Source organism: Botrytis cinerea, chromosome 11 (genome assembly GCF_000143535.2).
Source record: "Botrytis cinerea B05.10 chromosome 11, complete sequence".
NCBI lineage: Eukaryota > Fungi > Ascomycota > Leotiomycetes > Helotiales > Sclerotiniaceae > Botrytis > Botrytis cinerea.
Genome location: NC_037320.1, coordinates 2,252,747 through 2,268,651, shown reverse-complemented (window position 1 = coordinate 2,268,651; position 15,905 = coordinate 2,252,747). Strand labels below are relative to the sequence as shown.

At 42.3% G+C, this 15,905-nt stretch overlaps 6 protein-coding genes across 8 annotated transcripts; 5 read left to right on the top strand and 1 right to left on the bottom strand.

The window, feature by feature from the left end:
* Positions 1 to 1,601: 1,601 nt before the first annotated feature.
* Positions 1,602 to 3,218, top strand: BCIN_11g06390 (hypothetical protein; the record flags this gene model as incomplete). Its single annotated transcript, XM_024696136.1, has 4 exons — positions 1,602 to 2,514; positions 2,574 to 2,660; positions 2,727 to 2,825; positions 2,885 to 3,218. The coding sequence occupies exons 1-4, from the start codon at positions 2,291 to 2,293 to the stop codon at positions 3,216 to 3,218; spliced, it is 744 nt and encodes a 247-aa protein (XP_024551940.1). The 5' UTR covers positions 1,602 to 2,290.
* Positions 3,219 to 3,582: 364 nt separating this feature from the next.
* On the top strand, positions 3,583 to 5,076 carry BCIN_11g06380 (hypothetical protein). The gene has a single exon (XM_024696135.1). It carries the CDS (start codon positions 3,741 to 3,743, stop codon positions 4,161 to 4,163), a length of 423 nt encoding a protein of 140 aa, XP_024551939.1. The 5' UTR covers positions 3,583 to 3,740; the 3' UTR covers positions 4,164 to 5,076.
* A 1,524-nt stretch (positions 5,077 to 6,600) lies between these two features.
* On the top strand, positions 6,601 to 9,508 carry BCIN_11g06370 (hypothetical protein). Of its 2 annotated transcripts, XM_024696134.1 has the most exons (3): positions 6,601 to 7,876; positions 7,952 to 8,177; positions 8,232 to 9,508. In XM_024696134.1, the coding sequence occupies exons 1-3, from the start codon at positions 7,186 to 7,188 to the stop codon at positions 8,860 to 8,862; spliced, it is 1,548 nt and encodes a 515-aa protein (XP_024551938.1). In that variant the 5' UTR covers positions 6,601 to 7,185; the 3' UTR covers positions 8,863 to 9,508. The 2 variants fall into 2 exon arrangements, with proteins under 2 accessions (XP_024551938.1, XP_001548302.1); XM_001548252.2 differs by having other exon boundaries at positions 7,952 to 9,506.
* A 654-nt stretch (positions 9,509 to 10,162) lies between these two features.
* Positions 10,163 to 11,936, bottom strand: BCIN_11g06360 (hypothetical protein). Its single transcript, XM_024696133.1, has 6 exons — positions 11,653 to 11,936; positions 11,381 to 11,593; positions 11,075 to 11,297; positions 10,911 to 11,026; positions 10,688 to 10,862; positions 10,163 to 10,639 (listed from the first exon to the last, which is right to left on the bottom strand). Exons 1-6 carry the CDS (start codon positions 11,704 to 11,706, stop codon positions 10,542 to 10,544), a joined length of 879 nt encoding a protein of 292 aa, XP_024551937.1. The 5' UTR covers positions 11,707 to 11,936; the 3' UTR covers positions 10,163 to 10,541.
* Positions 11,937 to 12,638: 702 nt separating this feature from the next.
* Positions 12,639 to 13,736, top strand: Bcsec11. The gene is made up of 2 exons (XM_001548254.2): positions 12,639 to 13,076; positions 13,146 to 13,736. The coding sequence occupies exons 1-2, from the start codon at positions 12,781 to 12,783 to the stop codon at positions 13,366 to 13,368; spliced, it is 519 nt and encodes a 172-aa protein (XP_001548304.2). The 5' UTR covers positions 12,639 to 12,780; the 3' UTR covers positions 13,369 to 13,736.
* Positions 13,737 to 13,953: 217 nt separating this feature from the next.
* Positions 13,954 to 15,035, top strand: BCIN_11g06340 (hypothetical protein). Of its 2 annotated transcripts, none has more exons than XM_024696131.1 (4): positions 13,954 to 14,039; positions 14,097 to 14,220; positions 14,285 to 14,401; positions 14,461 to 15,035. In XM_024696131.1, the coding sequence occupies exons 2-4, from the start codon at positions 14,197 to 14,199 to the stop codon at positions 14,779 to 14,781; spliced, it is 462 nt and encodes a 153-aa protein (XP_024551935.1). In that variant the 5' UTR covers positions 13,954 to 14,039; positions 14,097 to 14,196; the 3' UTR covers positions 14,782 to 15,035. The 2 variants fall into 2 exon arrangements, with proteins under 2 accessions (XP_024551935.1, XP_024551936.1); XM_024696132.1 differs by having other exon boundaries at positions 13,954 to 14,043; positions 14,090 to 14,220.
* Positions 15,036 to 15,905: the final 870 nt, after the last annotated feature.

The window sequence follows — 15,905 nt, the reverse complement described above, 5'->3', positions numbered from 1 at the left end:
ATCCGTATTGAATACATTGATCCAAATCTTACCCAATGGCCAAATGATTAAATGCTACTTGGGCTTTTGATAAAATCCAACTCGAGAGCCTTAGCTTATATCACATTGAGTAGCACGTTACAAACTACCGAGGGCACTCATGGTGATACAAAGGGAAGCCGCACATTTTACGCAAAATATTTCTGAGCCTTTCAGTGAAAGGCCAGCGAAATCATCCCGCTGCTAATTTCTTAGATCAGTATATCATGTGCTCTTCGTAATAAAGTTCTTATGTGTAAAGAACATTCAACTTTTACCTATAGATACGATTTGAGAATCCAGTACATATTCCGTTATCCAGAGCCGATCTTCGTACCAGGATCTATGTAAACTTATTGCCCAACTTCAAGTTGCCCCTGAACCTCGGTTAGACTTATCTTTCTGCTATTGATTCAACATCGTCCCGTTGATTCGTCCCTTAGTCTTATGACCAAACTAATTCATCTTGGGTTTAGTAATCTTGCAATCTATAATCTCAAGATTGGCTGATCACAATCAGAAATTTCCATCTGGCCACATGTATGACGTCTTTAATCACTGCTTTTTGATTGTGGCCATGTATGCTGGGCTTCCAGACTAGCAAGTAGAAAATCAATCAAAGGAAGTCAATTATTCAGCCGAACACCCGAAACATACCACCCGAGCTGAGTTGATAGCCATCAATTGCGAAAAATACTGTCATTTTCTTGAAGTACAGTTTTCAATACCAAGGCCAGATCTAGGGTCGTGTATGTTTCTTTGTTTTGGGTGTCAGTTTCTTTGGGTACTATTAGCGAGTACCAGCATTACAAGAAGCCGGTCTGCTAGCACGCTTTCTAGAAAGATTGTTTTCTTTCATTGTGGGAAATTTGGGGGTTTTTTGGTGTACTTCTCGAAGGAACATCTCTTTGTTGTGCTTGATTATTAACATGCCCACTCGGTCTAGATCTTGCAAGTCAGATGAATGAAAAACGTTTTCCTGTTCCTAGCGATCTACAGAAGCTTTGGAACATCCATGGAAATCAAAAATATGATGATTCCCACGTGGGATGGAATATTTCCCTTCTAAATCCTAGCCCTGAACCAAGATTTGACTGTCCTTTGTTTCTAGACGAACATGCCCAATCATAGTACAAAAGATATGATGGAGAGAGATTGGACTCTTCTCTCGAGTAAGAATTGGAACCGAGACCCTTTTTTAGAGAAGAATTCAATGTCGACCTATGATGGCATACGGTGAGAAGATACTGAATAGGCGAAGGGATTTCGAATTCCCGTCACGCGATATCGAATACATAAGCCTAGTAGATGAGAACTCTTTGTCTACTATCTCAAGTCAAGAAATCCGAAAGAAACCTTCTGGATCCTTTCACACTTGTGAAGCAAAAACACCGGCTCCGGTACATGTAGCGAGATGTGACTAGTGTCGTCAAAATGATAAAACAGACAAGTCATCTGCGATTTACGCACAATCAGTATCTCCTGTTCGAATCTTTACATACTGTATCATTAACCTAAGAATTCAATTTACTTCAAATCGCATGGCTCCGTTCCAAAAATTATGGAATTTTCTAATCCCTAGAATGCCTCAAGAAAATCTGGGGGAGGTTTTCTCCAATTTACCTCCTTCCACGCTTGCAAACTTTGCTGCATTTTTGCCCCCACCAGGGGTTACCGCCAACTGGGAGAATCCGGATTCTCATAGGGAGATATTAATATTGATTCCTACTATCATGATGTTTTTGATGGTAATATGTATAATTGTGAGAGCTTGGGTGGTCTTTTGGATTATGCGGCCTGTGAAACTGAGGTGGAGTGATTGTGAGTTTTTTCTTAACTTACTTGGGAAAGCTCCCACAACTGACAGGCATTTTATAGTGACCTTTACTCTTACAGTAGTATGCAATATTCTTGGAGAGTAGCATAGGCTGGATCATGCTGACTCGTAAATTTGAGTAACAGCTTGTTGCTATAACTCTCTACGTCGTTGTACTATTGTGTACGCAGGATCTTCTCTTTTGGCTCAATTCAGTTACTGACTTCATTATAGCCGCCACTGGCAATGGAACTTTTGGGCTTCATAATTGGGATTTTTCAGTTGCGCGATTGATATCCTACCGCAACCTAATTGTACGTGTTCTCGCATTGTCTTATTAATCAATGTATTCCCAGTTCCGCAACAACTAACACAAATTTGTAGACAACCGGCCTATTACCATGGCTCACACCTCTCACTCTAGGGTTAGTGAAAGTAACCATATTTCTGACATACATGGAAATCTTCCGTAGCATGAAGTGGATGAAAATGGCGTGTCTCATCGGTCTTACCTTCACTGTCGTATGGTATTTTTCAATTACCATCGCCCAATTATGCTTGGCCGTTCCACTGGGAGGCGAAGGATGGGTGAAGCACCTGTTCACCCAACGTATGATTCAACAAAACCTCCTTAGCGTTCCAACGGCTGTAGTGGGCTTAGCTATTGATTGCTATTTATTGTGAGGAAAATGATTTTGAGTTCTCCTGACTTATGACTGCTAATACCTCGATTTTTCAGTATTTTACCGATTATCGCACTCAATAAATTGAAGATGACTCGGAGGAAAAAGCTAGGTGCAGGGTTGATCTTCGCTACTGGATTTCTGTCAGTTCGATCTATCCTCCTCTGCAAGAAGTAATTAATGGTTTCAATGACTAACGTTGCAGATAGTGCTATTGTAGCATCCATATTGAGCGTTGTGTATCGCGTGATTCACGGCGATGAACACGGGGATAATACTTGGTGGTTGGTACCTATCATGGCAGTTACGTGAGTATCAATCTCTCCTTTGATATTTATGTCTCGATCTAATTGATCAATTTTGACAGAATTACCGAAACATTCATTGGTTTTATCATTGCTTGTGCCTGGCATTTTTCCAAATTCCTGCGGACATATGAGCAGTATTTTTTGAGAGCTAGCTCGTTACTCGCAAATTTGTTTTGCTGCAAACGCAAAGGTTCTCGGGGCAAGGAATCTGCAGACCCCAAAAGCAGTGAAGCATCCGATACTGTAGATGATTCAAAGGTATCTCGAGAAAAGGTTAAACCACCTCAGAAAATGTATCCCGGTCTCGATCTTACGTCTCGCGGTGGAACTGTGCCGGCTACAGAATTGGATAAAATCGAAAACATTCCGAATAGCAGAGAGAATCAATCATAAGGTCGACAGTAGCATGGGGTACGCTCAGGTTGGGAAGAGTCCCATAATAGGTGAGAATAAGATATTGCCAACAAAGTGAAGCGATATTAATTGACGGGTAGATGTCGGTAGAGGTTATTGAATGATAGGGAGATAAATTTGCATATTCGATCAAGAATAAACGAGCGCATGGCCAATAAAACTGAAGAGGAGAATCTTGTAAAATAACGATGATAACATTCGCTTGGTGGTATTTGTGCAAAATGACAATGACTGTATGCTTATAAATGATGGAATCAATATTTTGTGGCGGTAATCACAAGCATTATATCGGGATAAATCGGTAGATATTGTCTTAAATGAATCAACCCCCTTACTGTGCCTCGAATATGATTACGAAGGCGCCGGTGGTGATAAATAGTCGCACAACCTCCAGGACCAAGAAATAGAAGGGATGAAAGCCACGGATATCATATAAGCAGTTGCGAATCTGGAAATCAAGTCGCTTAACCGATATTCCATAATCCAGGAAGCAAATTTAAGATGTACAAAGCTTTCAGCAAACCTCAAGTGTTGGTCCGCAACAGGCCATCAACATCGCGAACTACAAACACGATCGAAGGACTTAAGTTTCATACTTTAGAACCACGAAGATACGCCCAGCCGAACTCTAAATCATTGTTAAAGAGAAAGCCAGGCATGTCGGAGTCAAAGGAAACCCAAAATATTTCCATCGGGATCGACTTTAAGAACCTCGGCGCCACGAAGACCGTCAAATGGGTGGTCATTGTAGCCATATCAGTTGTTGCTACAATGGAAACAATATTTTGGACCAAGATGTTGATGGCAAAGTTAGGGTGGGGAGAAGAGGGGGAGGGTGAGGGCGAAGAGGAGGAGGAGAAAAAAAATGAGGATGGGGTAAAAGATGAACGTAAGGAAGGAGAAAATCAGGCGAAGAGTGAGTGAGGGGAGTCTGCATGCTGCATCTACTACCATTATCGACGTTGATGCAGCATTTTGAAGGCAGTCAAGGGATGAAAAGACGTTATTACGTTTCTTGCCATTGACATGTACCAGACGCCGCTCACTGTGTTGTGTTCATCTGGTAAAGCTTCAAGGTGCCGAGGAAGGATTACGTAAACGCAAACCTAGGAGCTAGGTATGCACAAAGTTATGCAGGAAAGATTTTGTACGCTAGGCTCGACTTGGGTAGATGGTTCTTCCCCACACCAAGGAAAAAAAGACCGCTCACCGCTTTTGGACTGGCAAAAAGAAAACTAAACGGGAAAAAGAAAAGAAAAAATGCAAGACCCTTACTCCACTTTGATTGGTCCCACCATCATCCACTTTGAGCAATTATCGTCGATGCTAGGTATGATGTGATATGGAGGGGCTAGAAGTTTAACGTTGAAGGGAAGAGGGGTTCTTTTTTTTTTCTTCATGCGAAGACAAGAGGACAGATATTCTATTGCTGATCTCCCAAGAAGAAGAAGAAAAAGTTCCAGAGGAGTCACAGAGTAATTACTATGACTATACGACTGTCAGTGACTACAAAGCATGAGTCGCCCGGTAAGGCAAGGTAAAGTAGGTCAACAGCCGAGCAACAGGGGCGAAATTGGGTCCCGAGACATATATCAGCCTCCAGAGTCAAAGAGGGCTCGATATTCGATATACAGAGTACAGTGTACATACATCACATACTCCGTATCCCCGTTGATTGGTATCTTAAGGAATGGATAGAATCCTCTGCTCCAGTCCCTCGGGATGAAACACATTCTCGATGAATCGTTACTTCAACAGCATTCCAGTCTTCCAACCAAGTAGATCAATTGCCATGACGTTAATTGCCGTAGATCTCCGATGCTACTCGACAATATCTACTCTACTTGTGTAACTGCCTACCTACCTCAAAACCCGAGGATCCCGTTTTTCCTATTTACAACCGACCGCTCTGTATGTGCTGGTTTGGAGAACATCTTATTAGTATCTTGATCTTAATCTTTCCCCCAGACTTTTCATGCTTGAACTTCAATCCAAACTAATGTACTCCACGGGAAAAGGAAAGAAAGATTTAAACAATGTCCGCCAATACCGCATAACAAATTCATCTCTTCTTTCGATGGCCTGATTGGGAACACATGTGTTCTGCATGTACGGAGTAGAAGAATATTCTCTCTTACGGATATGCGTTGTTGGTTATTTTGGTATTAAAATGTACCCACAGTAAAGGAAGAGACTGGACCGTTGTACCCCTCCGTACATTGATTGTACATCGTATACAATTGCCCCGCCGCAGCATCAAAATCTCCACTTCCAAATTTGCTATCAATCATTGTGCCATGAATGATTCGATGTTTTCAACTTTGGGGCTTCCAAGTATCACCAATAACACTACTTCTCCTCTCTTTACATCATAGTGCTCTGCCGCATGCTTGGGAGATTTACACTGCACAGGTTTTTTAGACGACTAGCGACTTTCTATGGCTCCATATCTCCATATATTGGTACTCCTGTGACGAATACCAAATGCGTACATATCAATCTTTGGCTATATATGTATCTTAATCCGACTTATTAGCTCGTGGATCCATATACTTTCATGCACCTATGACTTGATCTAGCTTATGAAAATCTCTCTGGATGACTCCTAGAAATTGATTAGTGAAGCAAATGCCTTGATCTGGGTGGTGAACCTTCCGAGATGACTCCCATCAAAATGATAGATGCTGGTTAGTGACGAATGAGAGTGATTCCTTTCTTATAAAGCTCTATCTGTCTAGAAGAAGTGGCTTCTGAGTAGTCAATAGCGTGACGCTTCGCTGACCCCCGGGGGCCACTGCCGTGGAGGCAGAATAGTTGATACATTGTCCTCATACGACAATGGCCGTTCGAAGTGGTAGGTCGTCTTTTGATAGTGACGGTAGTAGCGGTGAGCAATGAATCTAGCCGCCCAAGTGAAGAGGAGCATACAGAGTAGAGTAGGACCTACCTGTCGACTGGGGAGTAGGTGTAGAGGAGTGACAGAGCGAACCAATCGACCAATGTTATTGGCGAATCATTCCATTTCGGTTGAAACGTTTCTGTCGACCAATCCCCATATTATTTTTCTGCAAGGATTATCGACGTGCACGCACAATTGATTAGCAGAAGCTCAAACCAAAAGAAGAGAAGAAAAAAAAATTAAATTTCCATTTCAATTACCTACCTGGTCTCTCTGGCCTCTCTAGCCCCTCTGGTCTCTCTAGTCTCTCTGCATTGTGGTCTCTCCCAGTAATATTCACCTTGCACTAATTACATTGCAATTTTTAGCGCCAAATTATGAAAATTGTCACCCCCTCCAAAATCTTAATGATGTCTTCTCTTCCTCTCCCTCTTTCTCCTCCACAACCCAATTCCAACATAAGACAACGAAGTCACCCTACACTTATTCAATTAAGTACATCCTCATAATTATCAATACGTCGAGACAATGCCGCAGGCCATCGCTGAGCAGTGAATACCCACTACAGCATGCTCAACCGGGCATGTCTGTAGTCCCTTCAGCCAACGAGTAAATTCCCCAATCTTATACCATTCGATCTTGACGAAATCACTAGACTTTCACCGTCTTGCCGGCCAGCTTATAACAAATTGGTCTAATATCATTCGGAAGTTCCAGTTTCATTCACCATTCACGATCGAGCTCAATCTTTGCCGTTTCCAAAGGTGAGAGGGCTCTCATCGACCAAACGAACCAAAATCAAAATTTTACCTACCGACAACTAAACAACCTCGAATCTTTCAATTGACTTGAACACAACTCAAGACCACTTCTCATAGACTCGATTGACCTCTTTTACAACGCATCAGTCACAATTTACCACAGACACAGAATACTACCTTTACACTCCACCCATCTGCAACCTTCATCTCACCGCCGATACTTTCGGTCATACGCAATCAACCCCACAACAAATATTTCTTGCAGATCATATAAAACACAAACACAATGTCTCGAAACACACAAGGACAGTCTTTCAAGACCCCCCCTAAGATAAAGCTCAAGTTGAAGAATTCCAAAAAGGTCGCCGATTACTCCTCCGACTCTTCATATGCTGCCGTGGATTTGATCAGTGATTCTGAAGATAATGATTCAGATGACGAGCCCGATGTATTCGGGGGGACCGGGGGGTCTAGGATTGAGAAGTATGAAGAAGCAGCTATGTTTGAATCGGCTGAAGAAGATGACGACTTAGAGACTGTCGAGGAGGATACTGATGTTCAAGATACACCTCGAGCAACAATGAAGTTCGAAGAATGGGAAGGTTTTGATGATTCGGCAGAAGAACTGGTCGACAACCCTAAGTTTTTCGAGGATAACATGATCGAGGAGTACAAAATTCGGTCCAATGGTGATCTCAAAAGGGTTAACAAATTCACCGACGACGATACAGATAGCAGTATCTCTGATGATGAGGATATGTGGCACCCTGATCTCTTCGACACCGAGACCTCCGCTCAAGGCCCATTCTTGAGTGCAGACGCACTTCCACCTCGTATCGCAAGAGGACTGGAGGATGACACCTACAATGATGACGATCATGGCTCCGACCCAGATTTAGAATGGGGAAATGAAAACAATGAATCGGATGATTCTGGAGAAAGCGATAGTGATGAATCAGATGCATCTGGGTATCAATGTAAGTGAACTCAAACTGAGCTGACACTTATCAAGCATAGTTGTTGAGCCAAGGACTAACAGCCATGTGTTGTAGCTGATCTTAGCGACGTCTCGGGTGGAGACACAACTGACGATGAAGATTGGAGAGAGAATCGTCCAGAAATAGATGCGTCCACACCTCGAGGCAATTCACCAGCACCTCCACCATGCCTTGGTTTCCGAATTCAGCGTAAAAAGGGACAACCTGATGTCATTACTTGGTATCACAATACTGATGTACCCTTTGTTATATTAGACGAGCATGGAAAGGACCTTTTAATGTACTCTTCCGACCCTACCAGACTTCAGGATATTAGCTCACCTTCACCCCTTAGAAACGGCAGCATGGAACAGTACAACCCAGTCCTTAGCAATCAAGCCAACATTATGATGAGCGCAGTATCAGATACTCCATCCGAATTTGGCTCTTACCACACTGGTAATCCAGAAGCTTTTTTCGAAAATTCCGTTTTCATGAATGAGAATGCTGTTCGCCCAACAAGCAGTTCATCATATGACGATAGCGATGATCAGAATGAACCTCTAGATTGGGGTGACTTGCTTCACATGGATGAGGCATTAGATGAGGAACAAGGTGAATCTGTAGATGATCTAGCCGAAACGCCGTCATCTACCCCTGCTCGCCCAACGACGTCCGACGGCCTTCACCCACTTCTGGTCCATCTTGACAAGAATACCAACGTCGGCGCTTTTCGTCTTAATCGACAGAACGAAAACCTCATCAACAGCAATACTGTTTCCAAAGATGCCCTGGCATTTGGAACCTCCACAATCAAAGGTGTTAAGAATGGACACCTTGATTCTCTCACAAGCTCTTTAACCCCACGACGAAAACCCAAAACCCTGATGCCCTCAAGTCCCGCCGGTGATGTCGCTAATCGAAAGCGGAAATCAAACGGTGCATCACAGGGACGTCAACACAAGAGAAGTCGCAGCAATGCATGAGAAATTATTGCATACAATTTGCTTCCAATTCCTTCAGCTTGCGATTGCTCAATAATCATTCCTGAACAATGATTAATTACGATGATGGACGGCATGGCACCTTTTGACTGTCATTCCTGGCCTCAAATTTCCTTGTGTCTAATATTTTTCTTTGTACTTTGTATATCTAGCGTAACGATGAATGAATTGGCAATAGACAAAAGCATGGTCATCATACACAAAAGATTCATAGACTTAGGTTGTGCTACTAGGCATATATACCGTCTGTTGAAGTGATGGTATATGATAAAAAGTTCTTGCTCAATTCTCTTTTTTTTCCTTTCAATCTAATCTTTTCTTGGAACCTGAAGAGATTTTGCTCTAGGTGGCGACTGGCTTGCATGAATGGTTCTGAGTATGATAAATGTTAGTCTGCGGAGGAAGCTCCAATGGTTGTGTTTTATATTGAGGATGGATGTTGGAAGGTGTTCGAGGTTACGTCAGGGAGATTGAACTGCACTTTGGCAATGGCGTATACAATACGCGGCGAAACAACTCCCCTAATCGGGTTTGCTTGTAGCAGTATTATATTCCATCTATCATAGTTCTCTTCTCGAACAATGTGTTGGTAGCGCGGATTATGAATGGAAATATGTGGCAGATGTCAATTTTCGGTGAAAGATCATCCAGTCAGCAGTAATTCAAAAACAAGTTAAACTTTTATATCATTGCTGACAAGTAATGATGTGTGGTGTGACGAGCTAGATGGCTTTTAAAGTAAAGGTAGAAGTAAAATTATCTTAGTACTTATGAACTTGCAAATCCAAACTCTACATTCACATTCAGTATTTTTTCTTCTCATCCGTTTCCACCGCTTCATTCCCCTTGTTTTCGTCTTCCACAACCAACGTCAAAATTTATACCCAACCGCTGCCCTCACTCCCCTCGCTCCCCGCAACATTTCCGCATCTTGCCCGATTATTTTTCAACATCTCACTTACATATTTCCTCTTTTTTCGCTTTTTCCTAGATCTTAACAGATCGTCAATGATTAATACAGCTCTCATCTAACGCTGGTATTTTGGTTAAACGCCGGGCGGTATTCATACAAGCATAACAAACGCGTTTCTGACTGGAATATTGTTGATTCGCATATATTCGTCTTTATCTTGGCGACACGGAGGTAACGTCGTTCACATCGATGATCAAGCAGACAAATTTGTATCGTTATCAAAAAGTTCTTAGGGAAACATTGATCAATCGCTACAGCCGCATCAAATATGAGTGTCCGTCATATCACTCGTAAATATTCTCAACACTTTGTTTTCACTTTAATTAAGCCAATTGCAATATTCAACTTCATGGTCACACTTCAACAGCATATACAAAGAACACATAAACTCGAAAGTCGAAAAGTGACTCGTGTAGGTACCAAATTAAAGCTAAAGCAAAGTGAACGGATCAGGATAGTTACAGAGAGAAAACCCAAAGGCCTTAATACCACGGTCTGAGAACAGAATAGGAAAAGAAACAAATAAAAATGACAAACAGAGCAAGGTCAAAAAGTATGATACCTGGACAATTCATTAGGATTGCTGTCCATCCAGACTTTAATCCTTCTGAATATTTCTACGCAAGACTCATCCACCTCCACGATTGTGCTTAGAGTTCTCTCGGCTCTCTTTCTAGGTTGCAAAGTTCTACTGGGGAAGTCTTTGGTATCCAGTGTTCTTATCGTCATTTTGCTTCTTTGTCATGGACTCACGAACGCCGGTGAGAGAATACACAAAGACGAAGACTAAATTTATTAGCAAGATTACATGATCGCAAGTGGGGAGGAACTTACAAAGTTCAACAAGAACGACAAAAGCCGCAACTGATGCCCAGTAATATTCCCATCCATTCTTCTCATGATCTAAGAAGAAGTAGGTGTATTTTCCCACATAGTGCTTGCCAATAGCTGCCCAGCCAACATAGACGAGAGAAAGTACAGCAAGAGCAAAAACATGGTTCCAGACAGGCTGAAACATATTTAGTAGAATAAGTGAGACGGAATCAGAATAACCTACGTCAGATCGTTTAATGCTGCTTAGGATGAAGAGCTCGATCAAAGCAAGGACGGAGTTGAAACCATACTTGCTGAAAACGAAGAAAGTCGTGAGCTTGTCACCAAAAACTTTGTCACCTAATTGTTGATTAGTATTTAATTACGGTTTCTTGAGAGAGTTCTTACTTGGAATCGATGCTTCATTCCGTGGAACGATGACTGCCCAGTGGATGAAGGTAACGACATGAGGGAAAGCAAGGATGCCCCAATGAAAGACGCTGAAAAAGTACTTTTCGTTGGTGTTGGAGGTCTTGCGAGATGGCGAGAGGCACTTTCTAATAGAGGAAGAGATTGTTGAACAATTATTGTCATTGCTATGCGGGTAGTAGAGATGCATGAAGGTCCAGGTCTGCCAGTGGATAAACATTAGCACTGAGTATTGAGAACGGACACAGATGCAAGTAGTACAGGGAATCAAGGACCAATACTTACAAACGCAACCCAAGCGTACAGAGTTTGCAAGCCGTACACGATATTTGAAAGGTTGTAAACGACCAACCAGCCATTTTTGCTGATTTCAAGTTCGTAATGAAGGATCACAAGACTTGAAATCAAGAAGTACGCTGCAAGGGCTCCTCTGAAACGAACGAGAGATTTCTGAGAGACATTGAGCCATGGAGAGTGACAAGCACGAAGAAAGATAGGCTGTGGCTGAATTAGGGCTTCCTGTGAACTATGAATGAAACTGTTCCGAGTTGACTTACATGATCATTCTTCTTGTGACTTACGCTTGGAAGCAACGCGGTGGATGAAGACATTATAAAGGAATTGATTTGGGAAAAAGATAGAGAAAGCTCGATAGCTATAGGGCGAAAGACGAAAGTGACCAAAACAAGAATTGGATGAATGAATCAAGTGATTAAAACGACGGAGAAACACGATGCTTTGCGATGAACTGTGTTGTGGTGTAAGATGAAGAGAAAGAGAGCAAAGGGGAAGAAGAAAGTAAACATGATATGAAGAAAACTAGCATAGGACAGTGTCGACCCAAGAAGGAGTAAGTGAGGACCTGCACTTTCCGTTCTCAACGACACGAATGGCAGGTGCGAATAGACAGAGCGGCAACAAAGAAATGGTAAGGTTGTATGGACAACGCGATTAGGGCGCAGTGGAAAGGCAACACCTATCAAATGAATTCTCGGAGGGATACTATAGAAGAGGAGGATCGTGATATCTCCTTTTACTCCAGTGGCAGTCTAGACATACGATTGTCCAGAAAAAGGGCGATTATCATGATGCAGCTTGACATGCATTGGATACTGTGCACCATGAACCAGTTCAAGTTCATGAGATACGCAGCTGCCTCGAGAATCCAGACACTGGTACATATGGATATCGTGGGAAGCTTCCCTTCCTTCTTTCTATCAAAATGTCATGGAGTCGAAGAGAAGGGAGATATGTTACATTCCGTGTCAGTGAGAAAGATGATTACTTAACGCTAGCACTATAGATACATGAGCCCTTTCCTCAACTCGATGGTAATCACGTGTCCAATCTCATTTATGTGAAAGATAGCTTCGTCAAGTCTCCGATTCCCTCAATCACTCCGCACCTAGATGAAAACAATGAGATGAGACTGACGGTAGCACAATAGATATGTAACGCACGGACCAACACAAAACAAGCATAAATCAAGCATAACTAATCCTCACCTGCAGAAGGTGTCCTCATTTACAACTTCTAATTGTAAGAAATGTGTTCGTGCCCTTGATCGCAATCATCATCGCAAAACGGCTACCCGTCATTTGTGAATTGTCTCAAGACAATCAACCTGCTGATTTTCACACCTCAAATTCCTACCAGATTCAATTCACGAATTGCGCATTGCGGCCATGCTTTCCTCTCTCCAGAATCCCCGCCAGGCAGCGGCTCAAGTGCTGAATTTCGCCCTCATTCTTTCCACGGCGTTCATGATGTGGAAAGGTCTCTCAGTAGCGTCGGATTCTCCGTCGCCAATTGTTGTCGTTTTGTCTGGCTCCATGGAACCTGCATTCCAGCGTGGAGATCTCTTGTTTTTATGGAATAGGAATTTACTGGAAGAGACAAAGGTTGGGGAAATTGTGGTTTACAATGTCAAGGGAAAGGATATCCCTATTGTGCATCGATTGGTTAGAAAGTTTGGTGCAGGGTGAGTGTCTCTGTTTCACTGGCGCGGTGGAGATATTACGGACTTTCATGCTGATATTCGTGACCACAGGCCCAAGGCAAAGTTATTGACAAAGGGAGACAACAATGTGGCAGATGATACAGAACTATATGCGCGTGGACAAGATTATATTGAGAGGGAAGATATCATCGGCAGTGTAGTGGGATATATACCATTTGTGGGATATGTTACTATCTTACTCAGTGAGCATCCTTGGCTTAAGACTGTTATGTTGGGAATGATGGGTTTGGTTGTGGTTCTGCAGAGAGAATAACCAAGGGAATAGCTGGATTTAGGAGGGCATTAAGAGAAAGAGGATACCCCAGATTTACATGATCTGAAAGAGCCGACGCACATGTACTTGTGAAGATGTTTTGCTGTCAAGATCGTGAAGTGATAGATATGAAGCTGGGCTCGTGAGATGAAATGTGCGAGATCTGGAGAACGTTGAAGTTCCCTACTCTGTGGACTCTGGTTTACATCTACCAAGTTCCATCGGGTAGGATTTAAAGAATGGATAAAGACAAAGATATGGAGACTTTTACCTAGGTACCTTGTCAAAGGCAATTCTTGGCTGCTAACTTTCACCGAGATTTGTACAATACAAAACAATACCATGCAATACAAAACTGTTCGAACCCAACAACTTATAAGTTAATCATCAACACAATGATAATGCCGTAAAAGTAGCCTTCCGGTAAAATATTCAGCCTTGCACTTTCTTTCCTCGGAACGACAGGGATGGAAATGCCGATTATCTTCGAGCTCTGACGTGAACCTTGAGTGAATCTGGTGTGGTTGGTTGATGATAGCTTTCTATGCAGTACTCTCACTCACTCACCTCACATCAAACACTCAAGAACAAAACGAAATAAATAATCTTATAGCAGAGCTTTTTTTGCACTTCTTCATAAGTTACAGAGATCGATACCTCCTTTGTTTTTTGTAAGTGAGAAGCCTCAGATACTGAACTTATTCCCATTATAATAACAAAGTAAACAGGACCTCGACTTCCATTTCAATTCTCGAACTCCCTCCCCTCATATCAACATACCTACCCCACCATAATTTGTAGCTACTTTCGAAGCTATCAACCGTCAAGATGGCAGCACGACGTATCGCCAAGGTTCGCAACTCTTACTCTTGAATCCCAATTGAAGCAGAGTACGATCTAACAAGATGAATGCCAGGAGTTCAAGGAAGTGACCGATAACCCCATCCCAGGCATCAGCACATCCTTAGTGAAGGAGGAAGATTTGCATCAATGGAAAGTCGAGATGGAAGGTCCTGCAGAAACACCATATGCCGTATGTTTTCTATCTACCCAGCTTCTCGTTCAACTCCTCACTAACACTTGGCACGCCAGGGTGGTTTATTTGTTCTCAACGTCGTCCTACCCAAAGACTACCCATTCAAACCTCCCGTGGTCAACTTCGTAACTCGCATTTATCATCCCAACATTACCTTTGATGAAAAAGGATCCATTTGCGTGGATGAGTTGAAGCAAGACAAATGGAAGCCTAGTGGAAAGATCACAGCTATTCTTGGGGCGATCAGGAATCTTTTAATCACTCCAAACCCAGATGACCCTTTAGAAAATACGATTGCCGATAAATTGAAGAATGACGCGGATGGGTTTGCAAACGAAGCGAAGGAAAACACAAAGAAATACGCCATGAAGAAATGAAGATTGGGCGGAAGTGTGAATTAGGGGTAGCAAATCGGCGCTTTATGAAGGAAAGAATGGAGGTTGCACGATCCCGAAAGGGAAACGATATGAGAAGAAGTCAAAGACATATGACGATGAATGACAGCGATTTTCAGCAGCGAGATGATTGGCATCGGCGTTTAAGGGTGCATAGAAGAAATTACTTTTACAGTATCAGATAGCCCAAAAATCGGGAGATAAATATACATTGCTTTTCCGGGGAAGATGTTGCATGATTTGACTGAGCTGAATTCGAAACGGATGAATCATCTTCAAACGTACAATTTTGAGTCTCAACAGCCCATCCTTTTTATTTCTCTTTCGCCATCTTTGCCCTTTTTCCAGATTGATCTCTTACTTTTTCTCTCGTCACAATGCTAACTCCACCCTCTCGGAATAATGACAAGAATTATTGACGGATTTGGAAAGACCTAAACGCTCATGCCTCCTGAATCTTCTGCTAGCATCGAGGCGGCGGGTAAACGTTGGGAAGGTAGAAGAACTAGAGGGGAAAGGGGAGGCGAGGGTTGAGCGTTGTGGAAGATAAAGTCAAAGGAGATGAAGTTGAAGTTGAAGAAGATACACATATAATGACAATAATTGATATTATTATCAAGTAAGCTGCGTGGGTAGCTGTGAATGAGATACTTGTTTGTAGGTATGTAGATGTGTAACTAGCTAGGTACGCATATATCATCTAAATCATCTCACAAGTCTCCTCCTCATCAGAATCTTGATTGAATTTTCCATACATTGTTAGAGATAAATTAGAATAATTTCCATCAGTCTTCCTTACTAGCCCGCTACCTTGTGAATCATGACATATGTAGTATATATCTTACATATTTTGCTTATTTACTTTCCAATCTGATCTCGCTTGCTCCATCTGCTCCCTTGAATTCCCTTCTCAGCTTTTTATTAAAGCTTTTCCACTGGACCACTTCCCTAACACTCAGACATGAGAAATCTTGGCTAAAGAATCTCAACCAGGATTATTGATGCAGCCGAACACCCAAATTAAGATTAGGATCAATTTTACTTTTTTCTTTCACCCTTCGAGAGGGGGATACTGGTCGGAACGGAGTAGTTGATTGATTGATTGA